The sequence below is a fragment of the Gopherus flavomarginatus genome, chromosome 7 (assembly GCF_025201925.1).
Source record: "Gopherus flavomarginatus isolate rGopFla2 chromosome 7, rGopFla2.mat.asm, whole genome shotgun sequence".
NCBI classification, from domain to species: Eukaryota; Metazoa; Chordata; order Testudines; family Testudinidae; genus Gopherus; species Gopherus flavomarginatus.
Window position 1 is genome coordinate 105,370,818 of NC_066623.1, and position 27,026 is coordinate 105,397,843.

Genomic DNA, 27,026 nt, shown 5'->3' on the forward strand with positions numbered 1-27,026 from the left:
ACCTGTCAAGTGATTTTCTAACAAGATATGACTCTGAAAAATTAAGCTAGTTTGTCTGCAGTAATAATAATTTGCTCAGCACATCTATATGACCTGAACAACATGGTGACTGCACGAGAAATACACATTCAACTCTTTCTGTCTGGGAATCACAAGCATTTAATAATTGTCAATCAATTCTCATTACTCCTGCAAGTTTTATCCCCTATTTTCAGATGGAGAAACTGAAGCACAAATAGTCAGTGGCAGACACAAAGTAAATGGAAGAGCCAGCAACAGAACTGAGAACTCCTGACTCTCAGTTCCGTAATCTAACCACTGCACTACCCTTAATTGCTTGACCTCACTATTTGGGAAAGGTGTGGCACGCAAGTGAGTCTCTGAGGTTTTCCCTTTTTTTTTCCTTCCACTAAGGGCTTGTCGATACAGGAAAATTTTATTAGTTGTACTTGCATAAACTGGTATAATCTCACACGTGACCACTCTTATTCTGGAAAAATATTGGCTTTTTTCTGTTTAGTTGAAACTCCTTCCAAAGAACATAATGTAAAGAGAAAAAAGTCAGTCTTATTCCAAAATAAGAGTGTCCACACAAGAGGTTACACCAGTATGGCCTGCTTTACACTACAAAGTTAGGTTCATGTAAGTCACCCTGCATTGTCTTAGGGCTGGTCTACACTACGGGGGAAAATAGATCTCAGATACGCAATTTCAGCTACGTGAATAACGTAGCTGAAGTCGAAGTATCTAAGATCGAATTACTCACCGTCCTCACGGCGCGGGATCGATGTCCGCGGCACCCCATGTCGACTCCGCAACTCCAGTGGGGTTGGTGGAGTTCCGGAATTGAAATAAGCACGTTCGGGGATCGATATATTGCGTCTAGATGAGACACGATATATCGATCCCCGAGCAATCGATTGCTACCCACCGATATGGCGGGTAGTGAAGACGTGCATCTGTCTAAACTCAAACTTTTCTCCAGCCAATGTAAGTGCCCCATTACAGAGAAGAAGTAAAACCACCTCCCTGAACAGCACTGAGCCACGGTCAACATACTATAGTTGACACAGTGCAAGTGTAGAGACTGCATGACCTAGGTTCTCTCTAACAGTCCTCCAGCAGCTGTTCCATAATATCCACTAGTGACCACTCTGGTCACAGTTGTGAACTCCACTGTCCAAGCATCCTGGAGACTGGAAGCCACACTGCCCCCTTTAAACTCTCATATTTTTTAAATGCCTTTTCCTGATTGCTCAGCTTGACAAGCACACCTAGCAGTAGCAGTTCTCACTTGTGTGAAATTAACCAACCGATCATGCCAACTACACAACACTCTAGACCACCAGTGATACTCAGACCTCAATGGTTCAGGATCCATATTAGCGATCAACATTACCCAAAAGATCCTAGCAGTGTAAATTCATTATTTCATTTACTATAGTACAATTCCTACTTAAACTGTATGACTGGGGAAATATTTACTCTCTCTCCCTCTTTATATTTATATATATATATATATACACACACACACATACTCACAGCAAATAGGTTAATTTTAGTGCAAGTTAATAACTTAATTGGTTAATAACATAGTAAAACCATCCTTATTGGTTAATAATTAAATCACAGAGTGTTTTAATATCATGTGCTGCAAAGAATGGCTGCAGCTGGAGAGAAGTGCTATGCAGAGGCACTCCAAAGCTGAAGCGTCAATAAGCAGGTCATATTTAAAACTCTTATAGGTATAAGGGAAAGAAGTTCTCAAACTCATCTTTCATTTTCCATTGTGAAAATACATCTGTCTGTTTTGTATGTAGCTGCCATCGTGGCCCGAAGGCGTGCCCCGGCTACACCTGCAGAACACCTGACTCTGATGAGGAGGAGAAAGAAGAGGACTAGGGAGGACATCAGATCATGAAGAGAGCCTAGAGGATGAAGACAGCAGATAGCCTGGAGAACAAAAGAACAGACAGGAGAAAGACTCAGGAATCCCAGCAGGAAAAAGAGAGAGAGATTTGCCAGGACAAAACGGGGCTTCTCAGGCAGTAAACAGACTCTTATTGACCTAAAGGTAAAACAGTCATGGACTCACCTACCTTTGTAGTCAATAATGAACTCCATTTCAGGAGCTCCAGTACCTCCCAATATTCCACATGGCACGATGAGCCATATCTGTACACCTACTACTCCATGCTGGGGGGTAGTAGGAAAATCACAGCTTCACCTACACTGACCTGGGAGAGCCACAGTTGGAGTATGTTTGGCAGAAATGGATTGAAATGGAGACAAATGTTTTCTACCATTCTGGTTTTAAAGTTTTGTTCAATTAATTTATTTTATGTTTGTGCACTGTATTGATTTTTAACTGGACATTAATGTTTTGCTTTGTTTTGGGTACACAATACATTTTTATATTTTGGAAATAAATTAATCGTTACTACTTCATAACATATACTACAGAACAAATAGTACTACTCAAAGAACAGGACAATTCTAATTGTAATAGAACAGGACCACAGAACTTATAGGTGCAGTTAAAAACAATGTACATACTATTATACATGTACATTAATATTATAAATATACAGTAAACACAGAATAATTAATAGGTTAATTAAAAGTGTGATATTCATAAATGCACAACAAGGATTACACACCCTCAAAATGTCACCCTAACACCCTCAAAATGTCATGGTTAGGTAGAGCACATTAAGTGGCTGACCATTAAGGCTCTTTCAAGGCCTCTCTCAGCCACACATCTCCATATTGAGATTTTCTAATGGCCCTTGTGTCTGGCTGTTCAAAGTCAGCAGACAGCCAATCTATCTCTGCTCTCTACCTCAGTGGCAACTTTTCACCTACTACCTCACTATTATTATGCAAGACACAACAGGAAGCTATAACCATTGGGATATTCTTCTCAATGAGATCTAATCCAGCGAGTAAGCACCATCAGTGCCATTTCAATCTGCCAAAAACACACTCAACTGTCATTCTATACCTGCCGAGCCAGTAGCTGAATCTTTCCTTGAAGTTGTCAAGGAGACCACTGTACAGCTTCATGAGCCAAGATCATTATTGGCATGTCAACATTGCCAATAGTAATCCACTCTCTGGGGAAAAAAAGGCCCTGCCTGCGCCTTCCTGAATAGTCGTGTGTTCTTAAAGGTGCAAGTGTCATGCCCCTTCCCTGACCAGCCCACATTGCTCTCAGTGAAACATCCCTGGTGATCCACCAGTGCTTGCATAACCATAGAAAAGTAGCCTTTTCATCACAGCCTGGGAGTACCTTTCCCAGATCTGAAGAAAAGCTGTCTGGCTCAAAAATCTTGTCTCTCTCACCAACAGAAGTTTGTCCAGCAACAGTTGTAAGAGTAACAATTGTAGTAACCCTACAATTAATTCTTCCTTTTTTTTTAACAATCTCATTTTCCACCATTTTCTCATTGCATCTGTTCTAATATCTACTTATCCGAAAAGAAAAAGCACACTATAATGCAGAAAAGGATGGAAAAGAGGGAAAACCCCAGTGATATCCAGTGTCATGATCACTTGATTCAAACCAAGTTACCTTTTATCTGGCCCTCTTTTCTGCAACATTTTCAGATACTGGAATACAACATGTGCAACCTGAAGACAGAAGAACAAACTGATAAACTTTCCTTAACTTTTGGACATAGCACAATGGTAAGAAATCCAAGCTACAATTCGAATTTTACCTCATAGAAGTGCTCGTAACCTTCATCAGTCAAAGTCACAGAAATGCTGAATATAGAGTAGGTGGAGTTCTGTTCAAATCCTGTCTCACCATTTCCCCCATATAACGCAAGAGCCCAAAATCTATTGAAGAGTTATACCCACTATTAATTACTCCAGTTAAAAACCTTCTTGATGTCTAATTATAATCACAGCATCATTGTTCAAGCTTATTTTGGACCTGCCTAATGGAGGCCACTTTAAGGAAATTAAAAGTTAATCCAAAGCAAAAGAAAGAAGATAGCTTTCTACAAGAATACAAAGCACTGAAATTCAAAAATGCAGGGTATATACCTTTTTTGGATTTATTCAGTGTGAACCAAAATATTTTTGAAAATATAAGTTTTCAGTGCAAGTATTTTCAGTGTTGCTCTGGAGATTCTCTCGTAGTTGAATTTCTTGTATTTAGAATTAAAGACACCACCGGGTACATTTTCAGAGTATTTTGCGTTGCTTAAGTCACAGGACTACTACAGGTTTTAAAGAGAATCACCGAGTTTGTCTCAAGCTCTGTAGATCACATTTTTTAATTTCTATTTGAGGAAACATTTCCGCCTTCACTCTTTATTTCAATGCACATAATATTAAAGTCTCACATTTAAAAAAATACATACTTTTTCCGAAGAAAGGAAAGAACACTGCCTTTGCCTTCATGTCCTACCAGCCAGGAGATATAGTGAAGTGGCTTCACCCTAAAAAGAGTTAAAGAAATGTAAAAATCCAACACGTAAAACTCTAACGTAGATTAATCATTAGCAAATCAGAATACAGATATTTAGATAACATCTTTCATCCAAAGATTCCAAATCACTAGACAAACAATTATAAATTCACTGCCCACTTCACCCACTATTGAAGTGACACCTTTAAACAGCAAGGCTATGAAAAAGAGATTGTGTCCATTTGAAAATACAAAGGAATTTAGATAGGTAGAATACTGTTACTGATCTGAAAGCTAGCTGGGCTGCTGAAGTTAACAACTATACTTGGGCTGAAAATGCCACAACATTTTAACGAACACAAATAGTCATGACCTTTGTTTTACAGTAGAACCTCAGAGTTATGAACACCATAGTTACAAACTGACCAGTCAACATGATTTGGAACCGGAAGTATACAATCAGGCAGCAGCAGAAACACACACACACACGTAAATACAGTACAGTGCTGTGTAAATGTAAACTACACCTCTACCCTGATATAATGCAATCCGATAAGACGCGAATTCAGATACAATGCAGTAAAGCAGCACTCTGGGGGACTGGGCTGCTTTACCTCGTTATATCCGAATTCGTGTTATCGCAAGCAGTTCCTCTGTGCCCGCCCGTTACTTGCTGCGGCCCTTCCCGGGGCTCCCCCACCCCAGCTCACCTCCAGCTCCGCCTCCTCTCATAAGCACACCGCAGCTCCGCTTCCCCTCCTTCCCAGGCTTGCTGCGCCAATCAGGGGGGCCACAGCAAGTAAGGGGGGGTGCAGAGGAACCGCTCCCCGCCCCAGCTCACCTCCGCTCCACCTCCTCCTCCTCCCATGAGCACATTGCTCAGCTCCGCTTCTCCTCCCTCCCAGGCTTGCCATGCCAAACAGCTGATTGGCGCAGCAAGCCTGGGAGGGGGGGGGAGAAGTGGAGCTGCGGCGTGCTCATGGGAGGAGGCGGAACGGAGGTGAGGTGGGGTGAGGAGGTCCCAGGGAAGGCTGCAGCAAGTAATGGGGGGCACAGAGGAACCGCTCCCCGCTCTGGTTCATTGCCTCCTCCCCTGAGTCCGCCGCTGCTCCACTTCTCCCCCCAACCCCTTCCAGGCTTGACAGGCCAAACAGCTGATCGGAGCGGCAAGCCTGGAAGGGAGGGAGGGAGGCAGCGGCGGCGCGCTCAGGGAGGAGGCGGAGGTAGGGTGGAGGCAGAGTGGAGGTGAGCTGGGGTGGGGAGCGGTTCCTCTCCCTACCCCGATATAATGTGGTCTCACCTATAACACAGTGAGATTTTTTGGCTCCCGAGGACCGTGTTATTTCGGGGTAGAGGTGCACTAAAAAATAAAGGGAAAGCATTTTTCTTCTGCATAGTAAAGTTTCAAAGCTGCATTAAGCCAACATTCAGTTGTAAACTTTGAAAGAACCATAATGTTTTGTTCAGAGTTATGAACATTTCAGAGTTACAATTTCCATTCCCGAGGTGTCTGTAACTCTGAGGTTTTATTGTATGTCTCACTACAAAGACATCACCTCCAGCAGCTTTGTGCCTCCTACCACTGATTCAAAAGGAAATGCCCAGTAATAACGGTTCAGAACTGAATCTGAGAGAAGCGTGTTACTCGGTGTATCACCAACACAACTTCATGGGCTACTAAGCTTTCTTTGGGTGTCTTCTATCCAGGGACAGACCAGGCCCAATTTGTTTATAAGAGTTGATCGGATCCTCAGCTAAAGTAATATGGCTACAAACATATTATAAACAGATATTACATTCAACACATCTGCAGTTTGAAGAAGCCAGACTATTGCATACTTTTCCACTCGTTATCACAGCAATATCAAAAGTACAACACAGATTTATAAGTGCTGTATATCAGAAAATTAACAATTTAACAGTCAACTGCAAAGAGTAGGAGTATGGACAGCAAGCCTTAAAAAGCATGCAGCATCAAAGAGAACCTATTCAAAAGAAGCCTCGTCACTCCACAGCACAAGATCCTGCAAACCACAAGTTCTAGGTGACAGCTTGTAAAATGAAGAGCATCAATAGAAAGAAGATAGTATGTCTGTTACTCCTAAAACTGTCAACAATTTACTATGTCTGACCCAAGGTGCCCAAGGATAGTCCACACTGAAAATGCCAAGGTCAGGGGCAGGCTGAGAAAAGGAGAACAGAGTCTTCAAAAATGGTGGTTAACACTGTAGTTAGATTCCCCAGCCAGCCACAAACCATGCTCCTGTTCCCCCCACTGGATATTAAGTAGCTGCAGGGGCGGGGAAGAAATGATACAGCCCCCTTTATTGCATTCTAGTTTCTGGCTCCCAATCAGCAAATAGGTCCAGTAAAGTGAGAAGTTCTTTAAAACTCCGTTTACCATACAAAATGTTCTTCAGATCCCCAAAAAGCTAGCCACATCACTAGATCAATATTAGTTTGAATCTTACCCAAAATACCATGCTGGAAGGCAATCCTTTAATATCTAAAAACCTAAAGATTTACTGTAAAAGCAAAGCAAAGTAAAGCAAAGAAAATAAGTTGTTAAGTGGTCAAAGCAATCAGATATGCACTCTGAAGTCATATGTATGTATCAAGTTCTTAGCAGCATTGGTGAGTTTGTTGGCATGTAAAATCCCACTGCAGGTGCTGTGGAGGGGAGCGCAGGTGCTCAGGGGCAAGTCACAGCCTGGGGGGCAGTGCAGGTGCTGGGGGTTGGTGGGGCTGGAGCAGGCTCCCTAACCAGCTCCTGGTAAGCAGAGGCCCCAGCTCCTAGCTCCACGTGCTGCCTCCGCTCCACCCCAAGCCCCAGTTCTGCAGCTCCCATTGGCTGGGAACCATGGTCAATGGGATCTGTCAGGGCGGTGTCTGCAGGTGGAGGCAGCAAGTGGAGCTAGGAGCTGAGGGAGAGGAGCCCCTCCCCACCTCGAGGTAAGCACCAGCCCCAACCCCAAGCCCTGAGCCCCCCCCACACCTAAACTCCTGCTGCTGGGGGGCAGAGGACCCTGAGACTGCCCCAGCAGCAGCCAGTGCAACTTACCTGGGGGCTGCCGAAGAAGTCACGGAGGTCATGGAAACTCATGGAATCTGTGACTTCCGTGACCTCTATGACAAACATGCAGCCTTACTCATGAGTGTAGCCCCTGGCTTCTCTCAATGTGTTCATTCTACAGCTGATTGCTCTTGATGGGCCATCAAACAGGCTACACAGTGCTGATCCCAATCTGCCTGGGAGTGTCACCCAGAAAGACAGCGCAGGTTTGAGATGCAGATGTATTACGCATATATGTATATAAAACTTAGGCTACAAAGATGATACATACATATAAACAAGGTCATCATACTTAGCAAATCATAACTTTTCTACTGATACTTTACATGTCAAATCTTCTATGAATCCTTGCAATTTTGTAATATCGTATCCGTATTATAATAAATGGTCATTCATATTCCATACAGTGTCACATTATGCTATTCCACAAATCAAAGATCACAAAATGTTTTCATTTCATGAAATGATTCTTTCTTACTGAATTTAACAGGAGAGATTCTTTATAAATATTCATCTATACTCAGAGTGTGACATCAAAAAGATGTAGTGCCATCTTACCGGTAATGTCTCTCCTGTGGTGGTAGTCCCCAGGCAATGCTCAGTGAATGAACATTTCTGATTGGAACAACTGAACAGGAAGAAATTGATAAATTGCAATGCAATTGCATGATTATTCCTGTCTCTTTAATCCTAAGAAACAGCAATGGGCAAGAGATTTTACTTGCTGTAGAAAGGGTGGGAAAGATTCACAAAACTACATATTATAATTCAGTGATGGTAAATCAACCATTCTAAAACTCAAAGAAATAAGAATCTACACAGTGGTATATTCAATACCCATTCAGAACACTTATCAACACAGAAGACACCAAGGTCACTTACCTCTGTAAAGCTTGTAAAATTCGGGTGTGTCAAAAGGCTGTGTCAGATGGCCAAAGTTTGGTTTGGGTAAACCACTTCAAAAACAAAAGAAAATTGCAGCATGATGTTTATTGTTCATGATACAGGACAGCAAAGGGGAGAGTATAAGCTGCTCTGTGCCCATAGTTCTGAAGTGATAAAAACCTGATACTTCTATGGAACCAGAATATTTCCTCCTTTGATGTGACACTGAATTAGGGCACATCACAAGATCCACTTCATCCTGATTAATAGAAAACTTAACAGCCACTATTTTCCTGACTACCTCCACAAACACACACTCTAGTTATGGGCATATCATCTATTCCTCCAGTTCCCTCCACTTGTGGCACTGCTTGCACAGAAGTGCATTAGCAGAATAAAATGCCTTCCAGATTTCTGCCTGTGAAGAGAACAAAATAGCTGTGCATCTGTAGCACATTAGCATGTCTCCTGCACAACATCAATAAACTGTAGAAGACAATGAAGTGTAATACTTTATAATAGGAGGAAAAGTAAGCACAAGCTGATTTATTTTAAAACAGAGGGAAGTGGAACTATGGACAATCTGATACCATTGTGCTGTCACAAGAAGACCCAATACACGACTGATGTATGGTTTCTTAATACTTGTGCTGAAATAAACTAGAAGGAGAAGTATTTGGTCTGTACCACAATACTTAGCCCTTTTATAGTTAGTACAGAAGGCTACATTTGTCAGTCAGCCAGCCTCAAGCATTACCTACATTCTGGGAAAAAGGAGTTAACGCAACTTCACTGACTTCCCAAGGAGAAAGGGGACCAGGTGGTCACATATAAAAGTGGCAGCAAGATCACTCTGTGGGGAAAGTGGAGATAAAGGCTACGTCTTCACTACCCACCGTATCAGCAGGTAGCAATCGATTGCTCGGGGATCGATATATCGCGTCTCATCTAGACGCGATATATCGATCCCCGAACGCGCTTATATCGATTCCGGAACTCCACCAACCCCACTGGAGTTGCGGAGTCGACACGGGGAGCCGCGGACATCGATCCCACGCCGTGAGGACGGTGAGTAATTCGAAACTTAGAAACTTCACGTAGCTGAAGTTGCATATCTGAGGCCTGGTCTACACTATGCTGTTAAACTGATTTTAACAGCGTTAAATCGATTTAACGCTGCACCCGTCCACACTACACTGCTCTTTATATCGATTTAAAGGGCTCTTTAAATTGATTTCTGTACTCCTACAAAACGAGAGGAGTAACGCTAAAATCGATATTACGATATCAGATTAGGGTTAGTGTGGACGCAAATCGACGTTATTGGCCTCATTATTTTACAGTAGCTACCCACAGTGCACCGCTCCAGAAATTGACGCTAGCCTTGGACCATGGACGCACACCACCGAATTAATGTGCCTAGTGTGGACGCGCACAATCGACTTTATAATATCTGTTTTATAAAATCGGTTTAAGCTAGTTCGAATTTATCCTGTAGTGTAGACGTAGCCTGAGATTGATTTTCCCCCGTAGTGTAGACCAGCCCTCAAATTTAAGTAGATAAGAATCACTAAAACACATACATGAGACCCCCCACACACACATGGCTGAGAGCCTTGTGGGCTGTGGAAAGCATCCTTGGGTTTTTCACTCTCATGTTTCTAATGGAAACACACTTTTGTTTACTTATCCATTTTTAAATAACCATAATCTTGTAAGCAGGGATGTGCAGTTTCAGGAAGTGTTTGTTAGTCAATCACTTGCCTATGATTAAGGCTAAGATTTTGTCATGGTTATTTTTAGTAGAAGTCACAGACAGGTCACAGGCAATAAACAAAAATTCACAGAAGCCGTGACTTGTCTGTGACTTTTGCTGCTGCGGCTCCATGGTTTCCCCCACCACCACGCTGGCTGGGAGCTGTGAGGTTCTCCCTCCCACACTCCATCCTATGGCACAAGGCTGTTACCCATCACTGTAACCCTGCAGGGGCACTCTGAGGAAGCTGTCACCTGTTGCTGGAACCTGCCGGGGTCCCGCTGGCTGCCAGCTCCAGTCCCTGGGTACCAGGGGCTGAAGCAGAAAATGTTAGGGAGGTCTCTGGAAGTCACAGATTCCATGACTTCCATGACATAAACATAGCCTTGACTATGATATTACAACATAGCAAACATACCAAAATAGTAGCTATGAGATAAGGGAACAATGAGAGTCATTTCTGGTCACAAACTGAAAATTTTTGTTTCATGTATAATTATATTTTGAATTAAGGGGACATATCTTAGGATCCCAACAATTATCAGATACAACAAAATTTGCATTGGGTGTCCAAATCTTAAACAGCACACTTCAATGGATAGAATTGCATTGAATTAGTTTGAAAACCCACATTTATGTTCTGTTACAACACTACAAACTAAATACTACAAACTACTACATATAAATACTACAAACTACTCTCTCAACTTGTATTTTGTACTAATTATCTTTTACACAAAGCACAGCCATAACATTTAGTACACCTCAAATGCTGACTATAATTCTCCACCCAACAAAGAAAGCATCAGCATAGGTGTAGCAGACATCAATCAGCCTCTAGCATCAGGGCCAACGCCACACATCAGATTCTTTTTGTATCAGTAAAGTATCTTACTTATTTGGAATCTGTGAAAAGATTTCCTTCACCCACTTCTCCAAAGTGTCCAAAGTTTCTAGTAAGGAAAGAAAAAAGAAAGCTAGAAATGTAACTCACTAACGAGCATAGAGCCAAGTTTCAGGAAAAGGCAGGTTGAAAATCTTCCACCATTAATCCAAATTAGCTTTGGGACCCAGAGTAAACAGACTCATTAGAGCCTGCAAATCAGTATTCAGTAATGCTAGATAGACCGAGAGGGTAAACTTCAAAACCTGTTGGGCTGATTTCCCCAATTTTACCAAATCCCATAGATACCTGTTTTTGGATTATGCTTTGATGATGGTTATATGTGTCCATTACAACTACAACTGAGAGATTAGGTGGCACCTATGGTTTTATGATTTGCTAGATCCTTATAGTTTAGCAGGTCTGCTCAACCTTCTCAAGCACAGTATAAATAATGCACTGGTCTCCAAAAGGGGTATATCTGGCACAGTTGTGCACCTGAGCAGCATACGGTGACCCTAGGCACTACCGAATTCAAACCCTACTGCAATGATATTTGTATAAAATAGGTCTCGTCAGGTATCACACAAAAACTAGTAACACGCTGGTTATGAATATAATTATAAAATGAACATGTTAACCTTATATGTGAAGTTATTAGTTCCCTCTTTATGATGTTATTAGAATATGTTTAAGATAAGACAGTCTAGCCTAGGTAAAGGTGACAAACTGGTCTGTCCTAGACAAAGGAATGTCTGTTTACCTCAATTTATATAATAGCAGTAAACAAAGATATTGAGCTAAACCAGCCAGGGTTATCCAGAACCTGGATTTGAGAGACAGAGAATTAACATAGCTCTCGCACCCCAAAGAAACATAGAAGGCTGAATCCCCAGGAGGCTTTCCTCACTTGTAAGACAAAGACATCCCTTTTGGAATATAAGGAACTGAGAAAGACTTTGTCTTTATCTTTCATCTTAAGGAGACAAAGAGACCAAGCAATTTGAGCTCTGTGATGAGTCCTAGACAGGCCGGCCAATAAAAAGCTGGAAAGGAGACTAGGAGTGAGAGAAACCATCTTGAACAATTCATAAACCCACATTCCTTTGTCTAGGGCAGACTGGTTTATCATCTTTGTCCAGACTAGGCTATCTCGTCTTAATCATGCTCTAGTAATATCACACATAGGGAATTTATACCTTCACATATAATGTTAACACATGCATTTTACAATGATATTCATAGCCAGCATGTTATTAGCTTTTACATGATACCTCACAAGACACACTTTGTACAAATATCATTGCAGCAGTGTGTAGTGTGTGAATACAGTGGTGCCTAGGGTCACACATATTACAGACTGTCATATGGGAAGCATTTTTCCTTATAAAGGAAGGAATATAATAGGTCAAGTTAACAACTGACAAAAATTTCGAATAAGAGAAAGTGTCAGTACCAAGAGTTCTACATTAGTGGTCCCTGTAGAATAGCTAAAGTGATTATGTAAATCAAAAAGAAAATAATATTTTCTTCAACAGATATGGGACTATGAAAATAAGTAGCATGGTTACTGACTTCTATGCATTTCTTCCCAATGACTAGCCATAGTTGCAGAACTTCTGTTCACATAGTCCTGCTTTTTGCAAACATTATCCAAATATATCCGCAAATATTTGGGCAATGCACCAAAACAAAGTATTTGTTACAATTATGGTAGCATCAAGATCCCCTAACCAAAACAGGGGCACCATTATGTACTCCTGACAGATTTCTGTGTCCCTGCGTGGGTGCAGAATTCATACAAGCCACATTTTTCTGTGGCCCCTGTGCAGAAAAATGCCTAAAAATTCTGCTGGGGGACACGCGCCTCTTCCCCGACAGCCCAGGCAGCGCATCTGTTCCAGCGTGTCTGGAGAAACTTCTGAGATGGGAGAGGGGGGCTGGGCATGTGCCCCTACATGGTTGATCACCATCAAGGGGGTGCAGGGCAGGACAAACATGCATGCCAACTAGCGAAAGAGACTGTCCCTCTCTCTTGCAACTGCACCTCTCTGGAATGGAAGCGTAGGACTTTTTATTATGCACGAGGCAGGATAGAGGCAGAAATGTAGCAGCTTGCCTGAGTTAATTGATCTCATTCTCTGAGGCAGAAATGTAGTAGCCTGCCAACATTGTTGAAGTTCCTATTGTTAGTTAGCTGTTCCCATTCTCCGTCAATTCCCCAGGAGCATAAAACCTGTGAAAGTATTAAGGCCCCTACATAGTCAAAGTGATGTAAAAGAGCCTTATTATAAATGACAGTAAGGGAATCCTCAGCTAGGAAGATCTATGTGCTTTCTCACTTTTTTTCTGTGCCAAAGTGGCACAATGGGGTTAGATTACAGCTCAAGATTTATTTTACTTACCCCTTTAAAAAAAAAAAGATTTTGAGGGCAAACAAAATGTCAGGACAATCAGAACTAAGCACTTCCCAAAATACCCAGCCAGATCCAGGACAATGATTAGCAAAACTGTATGACTTTCATGTGTGAAAATCTGAGCAATTTAAAATGACAGTCTACTTTTTTTTTCTGTTTAGTATTCTGCAATGTAATTGAAATGAAAGTCCAGTATTATAACTGCTATTCAGAGTATTAGTTACCAAGTGTTTATAACCTAACCTTCATGTGTTTAGGAAATGCTGAATAGTTATTGTGACTTTTTTCTGTATTGTAGTTTAAATAAATTACCAAAACAATTGAAACTGGTGTGATTACATTGCATTCTTTTGACAAATAAAGTATGCAGAATTTTGAATTTTTTGGCGCAGAATCCCCCCAGGAGTAATTATGCTAAGTATTCTACATATATGTACTACAAAACAATCCATGCCCTGAAGAGCTTGCAATGTGAACAGACATGACAGAGGGCATAATCCAATCCAGAGCTATCTGGAGGCAAGAGTTTTGGTCATGGACAAGTCTATATTCCAATTAAAAAAATAGCCATGGGACTGCTAATATCCACATAGAGAAGACAACTTCCCTGTATTAAGGTCTCACCCAAAAGACTCATAAATAGTAAACTATTTTAAAATCAGTGTATGGACCACAAAAAGAGCTAAGACAGTCATGCTGGGATTCAAAGCTGTGGTTCCCAGGAGATCCAGTACTTCAGACTTGATGCTTAGATCTCAATCACCGCTACCAGGGAATTTAAATAGAAATAAAAGCTAAGCACTGGCATTTTCTATGGGTTTATAAACCAATACAGGTGACCACAGTAGAATCATTTTTATTTAATAATGGAGATATATTTGTTGCCTAGAACTGGAAGGGACCCTCTGAAGGGTCATCGAGTCCAGCCCCCTGCCTTCACTAGCAGGATCAAGTACTGATTTTTGCCCCAGATCCCTAAGTGGCCCCCTCAAGAATTGAACTCATAACCCCAAGTTTAGCAGGCTAATGCACAAACCACTGAGCTACCTCTCCCCTACCTTACCATTACCTAATGAGCAGTGAGATGTAAGTTCTGTGCTGAAACAGTCCTTTACTTTAAAGCAGTATGTAAGAATTTGTATTTAAGCAACAAATGATGTTACCTTTAGACTGGACAACTAGGTTCATATAGTGAGCAGAGTAATAGTGCTGCCAAAAATCCCTCAGTCTGCTGTAGATATCAGTATTACTCTTTTTAGGCTCATGCTTTAGTGTCTCTGCATTACCTGTAAATGTTAAAAAAAAGTAGCTATTTAGCCTCACATTACTAGTGCTTTTCTAATCACAGAATCTAATCTTGGATTCCTTATGCACAAGAATTTCACATTTTTGGATGTGCAAGGAATGCATGATGGAGCTGTCATAATATAATTCCCAATTCTGAACCTTAGCGTCCAAAATATGAGTACTAGCATGAATTCCCCTAAGCTTAATTACCAGTTTGGATCTGATAAGCTGCCACCAATCAGGAATTCCAGTGCCCGATACACTCTGGTCCCCCCAAAACCTTCCCTGGGGACCCCCAAGACCCAGACCCCCTGGATCTTAACACAAGGAAAGTAAACCCCTTTCCTCACCGTTGCCTTTCCTAGGATTTCCCTCCCTGGGTTATCCTGGAAGATTACTGTGATTCAAACTCCTTGAATCTTAAAATAGGGAGGAATGTCCCTTCCCCCCCATCCCCTTTCTCCCTCACCCAGGGGCAAAACAGATTCAAGCTCCGTGAATCTAAAACAAAGGGATTCCCCCTTCTCCCCTCCCTCCCTGTTAAGTACAGACTCAATTCCCTTGAGCCTCAACAAGGGGGAAAAATCAGACAGGTCTTAAAAGCAAAACTTTTAATAAAAAGAAAGAAAAAAAGGTAAAAGTTTATCTTTGCAATTTAGATGGTAAAAAGTTACAGGGTCTGTCAGCTTATAGAAACTAGAAAGAAGCCTCCCCCCCAGCAAGATACAATTTAAAATACTTCCAGCAAACTAGACATTTGCAAATACAGAAACAATCAAAAGACTATAACCGCCTTTCTTACTAAACTACTCACTATTCTGAATATATAAGAGACTATAGCAGGGAGACTGGCAAGAAACCTGGTTGCACGTCCAGTCCCTTCCAGGACCCAGAGAGAACAAAGCAAAACCCAAAAAACACAAACAAAGGCTTCCCTCCACCTAGATTTGAGTATCTTGTCTCCTGATTGGTCCCCTGGTCATGTGTTTGGTTCCCTGTTTGTTAACCCTTTACAGGTAAAAGAGACATTAACCCTTAACTATCTGTTTATGACAGGAGCACAGAATGTTCAGGCCATGAATACATGAACAAATACTGAGATTAAATACATACTGGTACATAGGAAAAAAAAGTTTTAACTAATATTAATATTGTGGTTGAATACAATGATTGCCAGGAAATTCAGAGTCCAAGGGACAGCAATTTTAAAAATTACTCTTCTCTGAATTTTTTACCTCCTATTGTTACAAGAAGCTCTTAAGAGCACTGTAATAAAGATTGCAGACTATACATTTTTCTGTATTTTGCAGTTTATTCATTCTGTGCACAACACAGACCCTTGTGCCTAGCCAATTTCACTGTTTACCCTGTTTTTATGAGTCTTTCATAACATGGGAGAGAAAAAGCATTATGATTACAGGAAAATGTTACTATAACCCACAAAAAGTGCCAGGAGAGATTCAGGATTAGGTGTAGCCTAAAACTAGCCTTTTTAAAAGACTAGACTGCAAGTTGACAGGATCTAAGGCTGGTTCTGACCCTGTAATTAATGCACAGCAGCACACATGGTGTTTGATTCTACAGGGACTGTATGGGGTGAAAGAAAGAACTGAACCAACTGCTTTGAAAAGCCTTCCTTGTGAGCCCACAGGTACCTTGTCTTTTACATCCAAGATGCAAATACCATTTTCCCAAGATTTATAATGGATAAGACAGGAGGCTACGTGAACCACAGCTGCCCTAGATGATATCACCAGTACACTAACAATAAGCTACCATGAATGGGCATGAGGCAAATAGCAAGGCTGGACTTGAAAATATCTTCAATTCACGTACACTTTTTATTGTGAAGTGTGTTATAGTATTCAAAATGCAAAATTGTTTTCACATATTTCATCTAGCAGCAGAGTTTGGTGAAATACTAAAGAATCTCATATTGTTAAGACATCAGTTTTTCTATATTACATGTATTTGTTAAAGTCTTAGAATGTCACGGCAAAACTCACCCCAGAAAAACTTCTTCATTGGATGCCCAGGTCTGGCAAGGCTTCCAAGTAGCAGCTCCCTCCTGTTTGCATCAGAGGGCCTTGCTAGTTGATATTCTGTAAATTTTATAGATTTAGCACTGTATTAAACCACTGGGCAATGTTCTAATGCAACTAACATCAATTTTCAACAGGGTCATACACAGTACATAGAACAGTACTGGAAATGCTTTTTGTCAGTTACACAAAGTAGTAGTGAATTAGTTAAACTACGTTATTTGCTGCCAATGCTCAAAAAGGGAAGACAAGAGCAGAAGGGAAAGAAAAAAAGACCACTCAGCCCATTGCTGAGAAACAGAATATGGGGAGGGAAGAGAGAAAAGGTGGTTATTTACCTGTACTATAACTGTTCTTTGAGACGTGGGTGCAAACGTGTATTGCACACAGGTATGTGCACGCCCTGTGCATGGAAGCCAGAGAATTTTGTCTCACAGTACCCGGAGGGGCTGTGCTCATGCCCTGTGGCTCTAATTCTCCCCTGGCTATTTAAGAGCAGCACTGCCCTTCACATCAAACATCAAGAATAGAGACTCCGATGCAGAGATGACAAAGGATGGATCGTGGAATACACGTCTGCACCCACATCTCAAAGAACAACAGTTGTAATAAAGGCAAGTAAGAGTATGTCTACACTGCAGGATTATTCCAATTTTACAGAAACCGTTTTTTAAAAACAGATTGTATAAAGTCGACTGCACGCAGCCACACTAAGCACATTAATTCGGCGGTGTGCATCTATGTACCGAGGCTAGCGTTGATTTCCGGAGCGTTGCACTGTGGATAGCTATCCCATAGCTATCCCATAGTTCCTGCAGACTCCCCCGCCCATTGCAATTCTGGTTTGAGATCGCAATGCATGATGGAGCAATAACAGTGTCGCGGGTGATTCTGGGTAAATGTCGTCACTCAATCCTTCCTCCGTGAAAGCAACGGCAGACAATCATTTCGCGTCCTTTTTCTCTGGATTACCCTGGCAGACGCCATAGCATGGCAATCATGGAGCCCGTTTAGCCTTTTGTCACTGTCACCGTATGTGTACTGGATGCTGCTGACAGATGCGGTACTGCAGTGCTACACAGCAGCATTTATTTGCCTTTGCAAGGTAGCAGAGACGGTTACCAGCCCTATTGCACTGTCTGCTGCTTTGGAAATTGGCGATGATGGTTACCAGTCATATTGTACCGTCTTCTGCTGTCACGGGTGCTCCTGGCTGGCCTCGCTGAGGTCGGTCGGGGGCGCATGGACAAAAATGGGAATGACTTCCCAGGTCATTCCCTTCTTTATGTTTTGTCTAAAAATAGAGTCAGTCCTGCCTAGAATATGGGGCAAATCTTCTAGAGAACCAGAGAGCACAGCCGCTCCGGGTCAGAGCCCCAGATATCCTGCAGAAATGATGAGCTGCATGCCATTCTAGGGGGTGCCCCTGCAACAACCCCACCCGTTGCTTCCCTCCTCCCACACCCCTCCTGAGCTACCGTGGCAGTTATCCCCCCACTTGTGTGATGAAGTAATAAAGAATGCAGGAATAAGAAACACTGACTTTTTAGTGAGATAAAATGAGGGGGAGGTAGCCTCCAGCTGCTATGATATTCCAGGCAGGACATCTCCATTACTCATTAAAGGGTGGGGGGGGAAAGGAGCACAGCCTCTCGCTGCTATGATAGTCCAGAATCTCCATTAGACATGAAAGGTGGGGGAGAGAAGCTAAGCCTCCAGCCGCTATGATGAGGACGGTTACCAGCCCTATAGCACCATCTGCCAGGACTGAATCTCCAGGACACAAAGCTTAAAGAAGGGAATGACGGGGAGTCATTCCCATTTTTGCCCAGGCGCCCCGGCCGACCTCACCAAGGCCAGCCAGGAGCACTCACAGGATGATGACGAGGATGGCTATCAGTCATATTGTACCGTATTGTCTGCCACCGGGGAGGGGAGAGGAGAGGATGCTGCTGTTTAGCGCTGCAGCACCCGTTTACCAGCAGCATCCAGTAGACATACGGTGACACTGAAAAGAGGCGAGAAACGATTTTTTCCCCTTTTCTTTGGGGGGGGGGAATTGACGACATATTCCCTGAACCACTGGCGACAAAGTTTTTGACCCTTCAGGCATTGGGAGCTCAGCCAAGAATGAAAATGCTTTTCGGAGACTGCAGGAACTGTGGGATAGCTGGAGTCCTCGGTACCCCCTCCCTCCCTCCACAAGTGTCCATTTGATTCTTTGGCTTTCCATTATGCTTGTCACACAGCACTGTGTTGAGTCCCTGCTGTGGCCTCTGTCTATCATAGCCAGGAGATTTTTTCAAATGCTTTGGCATTTCATCTTCTGGAACAGAGCTCTGATAGAACAGATTTGTCTCCCCATACCGCGATCAGATCCAGTATCTCCTGTACGGTCCATGCTGGAGCTCTTTTTGGATTTGGGACTGCATGGCCACCCATGCTGATCAGCGCTCCATGCTGGGCAAACAGGAAATGAAATTCAAAAGTTCGCGGAGCTTTTCCTGTCTCCCTGGCCAGTGCATCCGGTTCAGATCGCTTTCCGGAGTGGTCTCGTGCACTGTGGGATACCGTCTGGAGGCCAATACCGTCGAATTGCGGCCACACTAACCATAATCCAACATGGTAATACCGATTTCAGCGCTACTCCCCTCGTCAGGGAGGAGTACAGAAATCGGTTTTAAGAGCCCTTTATATTGATATAAAGGGCTTCATTGTGTAGACAGGTGCAGGGTTAAATCGGTTTAACGCTGCTAAATTTGGTATAAACACGTAGTGTAGACCAGGCCTTACTGTCTTTTCTTCTTCTTCAAGTGCCTGCAGGCACCTATTCCATTCAGGTGACTCACAAGCAGAACTCATAGGAGGAGGGGCTCAGATTCTACTAAAGAATAACTGCAGGACGGGCTTCCCAAAGTTTGCATCTGACCTATACGCCATGGTAATCAGATAGGGCCCGGTAAAATCACGTACAGAACACCAGGCAACAGCCCTTCAGATGTCAAATACTGACGTATCACTGAGGAATGCTATCAGCGTCGCTTGGGCTCTCATCAAATGAGCTTGCAACCTCTGTGAAGGCATGGTCTGAGCTATTGCATATGCCGATGTAATGGAAGAAGTTATCCACCTGGAAATCATTTCCACAGAGACTGCCTGTCTCCTCATACGATCCACAAAAGAGACAAACAGATGAGGTGATTGAAAAGTCAGTCTCTCCAGATAGAATGCCAAGCATTGTCTCACAGCCCAAGTGTGGAAATCATTGTTCATCCACATTGGAGTGCAGGTTAGGAAAGGACATCAGTAAATAAATCATTTGCTTAAGGTGAAACTGCAAAAACATGTTTGACAAAAAAAATTGGATGTGGCAATAGGGTCACTTTAACCTTGAAAAACTGTTCACAGGGGCTCTACCATTAAGGCCTGCAGCTTGCATGCTCTCCTTGCAGATGTTACAACTACAAGAAAGACCGTCTTCTGGCACAGGAGGGACAGAGAACAGGTTGCCAGTGGCTCAAAAAGGGGACTCATAAGGACAGCCATGACAGTATGAAGGTCCCACAAGCAAACAGGCTCTTCCACATGCAGGTGAAGATGAATGATTTCCCTTAGAAACCTCATAACCATAAAGTTTGAGAAAACTGACTTCCCTTGGGTGGGCAGATGAAACACAAAGATAGCTGCCAAGTGAACCCTCAATGAGCTGACCAAGATACCAGAGGACTGAAGGCACAATAGGTACTCCAAAATGTCCTGAATACAGGCCAGCATCGGCTGAATTTCCACAGAAAGCGACCAAACTGAAAAACACTTCCACTTGGCCAAATAAATCACCCTAGGAGAGGGCTTGCAGCTGTTAAGCAACACTTGTCAAAGAGTTTCCAAACATCGTTCCTCCTTCTCATCTAGTCATGTAGCACCTATGCAGGCATTGTAAATAGCTCTGAGCTCCAGGAATTGATATGGAGGGAAACTTCCTGTTCCACCTATAAGCCCTGAATTTTCAACACCCCTAGATGCACTCCCCAGCCTACAGAAGAGACAACAGTGACCTAGTAACCTTAGCCAAAACTGTATTCTGTTTAGTTTTGCTAACAATTATTTAATTCAACTCCCTGAGTTTTTCTGAGGTCTTTATTAAATATATGACTCTCTACCCAAGTCTTCAACTAAGGACAGAGAAAGCTCACAATTCACATTTGAGATGTTTAACACATCCTCCAGCCAAACAAGGGAAGATCAGACTTAACATTCCCAACCTTTACTTAAAAACACAAGCAGGAAAACATTTTTTTTAAATCTCTTAAAATCTACATTTTTAGCCCTTCTTTACATACCGCGAAGCATCAAGAAAAGGCACCAATCCATTTTTCCCCTTTGCAGATCCCTATTAACCTAGTTTTCTTTTATTCTTTGCATCAGTTTTTTATTACACCAGGATGCCTTTTTGATCAGCGGAAGTTTCTCCTCATTTACAGACTGATTCGCACTCTAATTATTCTCCCTCAAATGTACTGTTTTTTCACAAGACTAGTCTCCATATCAATGTTAATAACAACATTTGCTCTGCATTGAGGGGTGAACACAACACAACTTGACTCACACTCACATAAATGTATATATTATATTAGGCTCAAGGATTTAATAAATTTGATTGACATAATTGCAGCCCCTAGTTAAAGAAAGAACATATAAAATATTATGCATCAGACTTCCCAGCACTTAATACTCGAGAATCTTGTCAAGAACTTCAGTACAGTCAGTGCTGTAGAGCTCAAAAAACAGTTTTATGACAAAAATATTACTCTTACCACTATCAACAGCCTCAACTTCACGATCAATAGCATCCCTAATCATTAGAGGGTGAATGAAGAACTGTGCCCACCTAAAACAAAGAGAAAAATGGCAAATCTTTCCTGTTGTCTGCTGAAAGATTTTACAGAAAGATTATTTTTTAATAAAAAAACCCTGCCTTTATGACAAACAACAATGTTCATTTTTTTTAAGGTTTAGGACTTGCAGTAGCTCAGAAACAATTATATAGTTCTGGACTCTTTTGCCACATGTTCTTAATGCCTCTGAAGTAAAATAAATAAACCCAATTATTTAATATTTTCAGAAAGACAAAGGGCAAGGTCTTCGGAGTGGAAGTGGACTGGTAGAATATGGTACCAAAGGATGCAGAATCATCTGCCTTCAGCACATAAGACTTGTCATACCAGATCTGACCATCAGTGGTCCATCTAGACAGTGGTGCCTATCTCAAACTGTGGTCAGTACCAGATGCTTCAGAGGAAGATGAAAAAATCCCCATAATAAACAATTAATGAACAACCTGACCATTGGGGCTGTTTCTTCTTAACTTCAAGCAGCTAATGGTTGACTTATGCCTTAAAGCCATAAGGGTTTACATCCATTAAAATTTTCTTATATATTTATATTAGGGCTGTCAAGCAATTAAAAAATTTAATTGTGATTAATCGCACAATTAATCGCACTGTTAAACAATAACAGAATACCATTTATTTAAATATTTTTGGATGTTTTCTACATTTTCAAATATATTGATTTCAATTACAACACAGAATACAAAGTGTACAGTGCTCACTTTATATTTATTTTTATTACAAATATTTGCACTGTAAAAAACAAATGAAATAGTATTTTTCAATTCACCTAATACAAGTACTGTAGTGCAATCTCTTTATCATGAATGTTGAATTTACAAATGTAGAATTATGTACAAAAAAAACCTGCATTCAAAAATAAAACAATGTAAAACTTTAGAGCCTACAAGTCCAATCAGTCCTACTTCTTGTTCAGCCAATTGTTCAGACAAACAAGATTGTTTATATTTGCAGAAGATAATGCTGCCTGCTTCCTGTTTACAATGTCACCTGGAAGTAAGAACAGGCATTTGCATGGCACTCTTGTAGCTAGTGTCGCAAAATATTTACATGCCAGATGCACTAAAGATTCATATGTCCCTTCATGCTTCAACCATCATTCCAGGGGACATGCATCCATGCTAATGACGGGTTCTCCTTGTTAACCATCCAAAGCAGTGCGGACCGACGCATGTTCATTTTCATCATCGTGAGTCAGATGATTTTCTTTTTTGGTGGTTTGGTTTCTACAGTTTCTGCATCAGAATGTTGCTCTTTCATTCTCCACGTCACCCCTCTCAGATTTTGGAAGAAACTTCAGATTCTTTAATCTTGGGTCAAGTGCTGTACCTATCTTTAGAAATTTCACATCAGTATCTTCTTTGCATTTTGTCAAATTTGCAGTGAAAGTGTTCTTAAAATGAACAACTTGTGCTAGGTCATCATCTGAGACTGCGATAACATGAAATATATGAAAGAATGGAAGTAAAACAGAGCAGGAGTCATACAATTCTCCCCCAAAATATGTTCAGTCACTAATTTAATTAATGCTTTTTTTTTTAACAAGTGTCATTAGTATGGAAGCATGTAGTCTGGAACGATGGCCGAAGCATGAAGAGGAATATAAATCTTTAGTGTATCTGGCACATAAATATCTTGTGACGCCAGCTACACCAGTGCCATGCGAATGCCTGTTTTCACTTTCAGGTGAAATTGTAATTAAGAAGCAGGCAGCATTATCTCCCGTAAATGTAAACAAACGTATTTCTCTCAGCAATTGGTTGAACAATAAGTAGGACTGAGTGGACTTGTAGGCTCTAAAGTTTTACATTGTTTTGCTTCTGAGTGTAGTTATGTGACAAAAAAACTACATTTGTAAGTTGCACTTTCATGATAAAGAGATTACACTACAGTACTTGCATGAGGTGAACTGAAAAACACTCTCTTTTATCATTTTTACAATGCAAATATTTGTAATAAAAATAATATAAAGTGAGCACTGTACACTTTGTATTCTGTGTTGCAATTGAAATAGATATATTTGAAAATGTAGAAAAACATCCAAAATATTAAATAAATTTCAGTTGGTATTCTATTATTTAACAGTGCGATTAACCACGATTAATTTTTTTAATCGCAGTTCATTTTTTTGAGTTAATCACGAGTTAACGGTGATTAATCAACAGCCCTAATTTATATAGATAATATTATTCACAATTATATTTTCTCCCTCACCCTTAAAGATATGGATGATGGATAGGGCAGAGTAGTGGCCTGAATGGAACACTGGCGCATGAGTGGGGATTCTATATGGGGTGGAGTTGTAATTAAATTTTGGATATACCTATGTGGTAGCCAGGGAATTTTGATCCTGGATCTCCTCACAGTGGTCCCTCCTGACCTTAGAATTTTTGAAAATCCTACTACGTTCTTTGCCTCAACAATCCCTTCTGACAGAGTTCCACACATCGATTACGCAAAAAAGCATTTCTTCATCAGTTTTAAATTTGTTGCCTTTCAGTTTCATTAACTTCACACATGTTCTTGTATGAGTAATGATGAATAGGTGTGCCTATTTATCCCCCACATACCATTCATTATTTTATAGACATGTATCATGTCATCTCTGCTTTGTCTCCTCTCAACTAGCCCCAGCTTTTTCAGTCTCTCCTCATATCTAAGTCTTGCCATATGTCTAAATATCTTTGCTACCCATCTTTGAAACTCATCAAAATAGCCAAAGCTGGTCTGATTCCCACTGTTGGAGGGATGAATTCTGCCCTCCAATGTTTTATAGAAGCAGCAGTCCCATTTTGTGTATATTCTAGTGCAGAATTTAGTTCAATCACCATATTAATGGCTTTGATAAAAATGCCTATTTGCAATACAACCTAATTTTCCCCCAGGCAGTTTTGTCAATATCAAAAATATTTAAATTACCCTCCCCATCAGAAGACTGTTTAATTTCCCTTTGACAGAAATGGAGCTTTATTGTAATGACATATCCTATGACATGATGAGAATTAATTAATGAACCTTCCTGGGACTGAACATATATTTTGTTGAATAAAGCAGTGGATGATTTTACTGCACCTTTTTTTTTAAAAAGAGACTGTTAATAAAAAATTAAACAGCCTAAGGGGACACATATTTAAAAGGAACAGGCCAATAAAAGATTCTCCTTTAAGTAGCCAGGTAAATGTAATGAACTAGCAATTGCAACAGTAGGAGAATTTATCATAGTCCTACAAGTAATCTGTCATAAATACATATTGAAAGCTGTCCTACTTTCATAGCAGGTACATAAATTACATCACTCCTAAGAGATTATACACTACTGGGGTACTACTACTCCCTCAAAAGACAGTGAGAGAGCTAAGGAAAAATCACAGTCTCCTTCCATCTATAATGACCTCGGTTGTAATAAGGGGACCTATGGAAGCTCAGCAACGGCAGGCTCCCTTCAATCAGGCCAAGACAAGGCAATGCAAAGTTCTATATGTAGCTTCCTCAGGCAGACACACATTGTGTTAATCTATTTTAAATGAACCAGTGCTTTATTTGGTGTGATCAAGCTTACCTATCAAGTGCTTCTTTGAAGTATTTCTGCTGGATATCAAACTGGAAGACTGTCCGTTCACAGTCAGTTGAAGCATTGACACTGCCCCCATGTTTCTTCAGGAATGCGTCAAACCCATTCTCATCTGGATACTTCAAACTGCCCATAAATACCACTGAAACACAATCCATCAAAATTAAGTAGATATGGACACAATGATGATTTCAGAAGGCACAGTTACATATAGGTAGCATGATTTCCTGCTGTCTTACACCTTGTGAAGGCATTTACACAAGCAACAGTGCATTACCGTTTGATTTGACAGCATTTTATGTCCATTTGCACAGGTGTAAATTACTACACAAGACGTAAGACAATAGAAAATCTAGCCTGTAGCAATTAACCAGCCTAAAAATGAAAGTTATAGAATGGAATCATTTCAGAATATGGAAAACACTTGGTTTCAAGTATGATTTTAAGTTGCACCTTAAAACTGAGCACATCAGTCTCAATCTAGTCCTCCGAAGACCATCATAGAGAAACAGACATATAAGCACTCAAATTTATCTAACTGAGTATGCTTTACATTGAAGGAAGTGTAAGAAACAAGCAATTACTATTTCAGTCCATTTATTGAAAATAAATGATTAATCTAAAGTGCACTGTCGGTGTGGGCGGGGGGGATTTATGTCCAAGGCCGGCAGTACCTGCTAATGGCGATATTCTGGACTATGTTGGTGAGAGTCATTGGCTGCCTTGCCTAGCAGCTTGAGTCAGCAGTAATGTCACCTAATGGCAAGAGTCAGTGGTCACCTTGTCTAGTGGCTTGAATCTGCAGTAATGTTGCCCAAACGTGAGAGTCAGTGGCCACCTTGCCCAGCAGCTAGAATCTGAAGTTATGTCGCCCAATGGCAAGAGTCAGTGGCTGCCTTGCCTAGCAGCTAGAGTCTGTGGCCACCATGCTTAGCGGCTAGAGCCAGTGTCAGTGTCACCCAACAGTGAGAATCAGTGACATGGGTTAGGGGAATCCAGGCCCATGCTGCTACACCAGGTTCCAACCCAAGGCCCTTCAAACTAATGGTCCAGACACATAGCTTACGGACAGGCGCCCGCCCTTACCCCTGTGCCCTGGGTCACTTCCTACCCCTGCTTCTGTTCCTCCACCTGCACCACTGGTCTGTCTTGGAGTCCCCTTGGTGTCCTTTCATGTCACTCTTCGGAGTGTCTTCCCCTATTTGCAGCAACACGTCATCCTCAGCCCCCTCAGTTGAAAGGCCTGCATGGCTTCTCTGTGAACCCTGTGCCAGTTGCTTCTCTGCAGGAGGCTACAGAATCCAACTGCTCTCTTGCTCGGTCCACCTAGACTGAGCTGAGCTGCTCCCTTTTGAACTCTCCCTCCACTGGGAACATGCCCAGCAGGGCAGCCAAAGGCACCCAGAGCAACTCCTTAACCCTCACCTCATCGGTGTGGAGTTAGCACATGCCATCACATAGAACTGCAAGGGAACTCGAGAGGTCATCTAGTCCAGTCCTCTGCACTCGTGGCAGGATTAAGTATTATCTACCCGCTCTTAAAAATCTCCAATGATGGAGATTCCACAACCTCCCTGGGCAATTTATTTCAGTGCTTAACCACTCTGACAGTCAGGAAGTTTTTCCTAATGTCTAACCTAAACCGTCCTTGCTGCAATTTAAGCCCATTCCTTCTTGTCCTGTCCTCTGTGGTTAAGAAAAACAATTCTTCTCTCTCCTCCTGGTAACTTTAAAACTTTACGTACTTTAAAACTGTTACCGTGTCCTCTCTCAGTCTTTTCT

At 41.6% G+C, this 27,026-nt stretch overlaps 1 protein-coding gene across 17 annotated transcripts in view; it reads right to left on the minus strand.

Annotated features, from left to right (window-relative positions):
• Positions 1-27,026, minus strand: part of LOC127055393 (nardilysin-like) — a 123,587-nt gene that overhangs the window by 75,377 nt on the left and 21,184 nt on the right. For 16 of the 17 annotated variants that reach the window (XR_007775470.1, XR_007775471.1, XM_050962300.1 and 13 more), the window contains exons 4-13: positions 25,233-25,386; positions 21,578-21,651; positions 16,728-16,823; positions 14,598-14,720; positions 11,030-11,087; positions 8,376-8,449; positions 8,052-8,121; positions 4,374-4,451; positions 3,723-3,843; positions 3,575-3,633 (exon numbers count right to left, since the gene is read on the minus strand). Coding sequence is in view for 15 of the 17 variants with exons in the window: in XM_050962300.1 (XP_050818257.1) it covers positions 3,575-3,633; positions 3,723-3,843; positions 4,374-4,451; positions 8,052-8,121; positions 8,376-8,449; positions 11,030-11,087; positions 14,598-14,720; positions 16,728-16,823; positions 21,578-21,651; positions 25,233-25,386 (907 nt within the window). In the remaining 2 variants the exon portion in view is untranslated. The remainder of the gene's footprint in view (positions 1-3,574; positions 3,634-3,722; positions 3,844-4,373; positions 4,452-8,051; positions 8,122-8,375; positions 8,450-11,029; positions 11,088-14,597; positions 14,721-16,727; positions 16,824-21,577; positions 21,652-25,232; positions 25,387-27,026) is intronic. The other variant, XM_050962295.1, reaches the window with a different exon arrangement.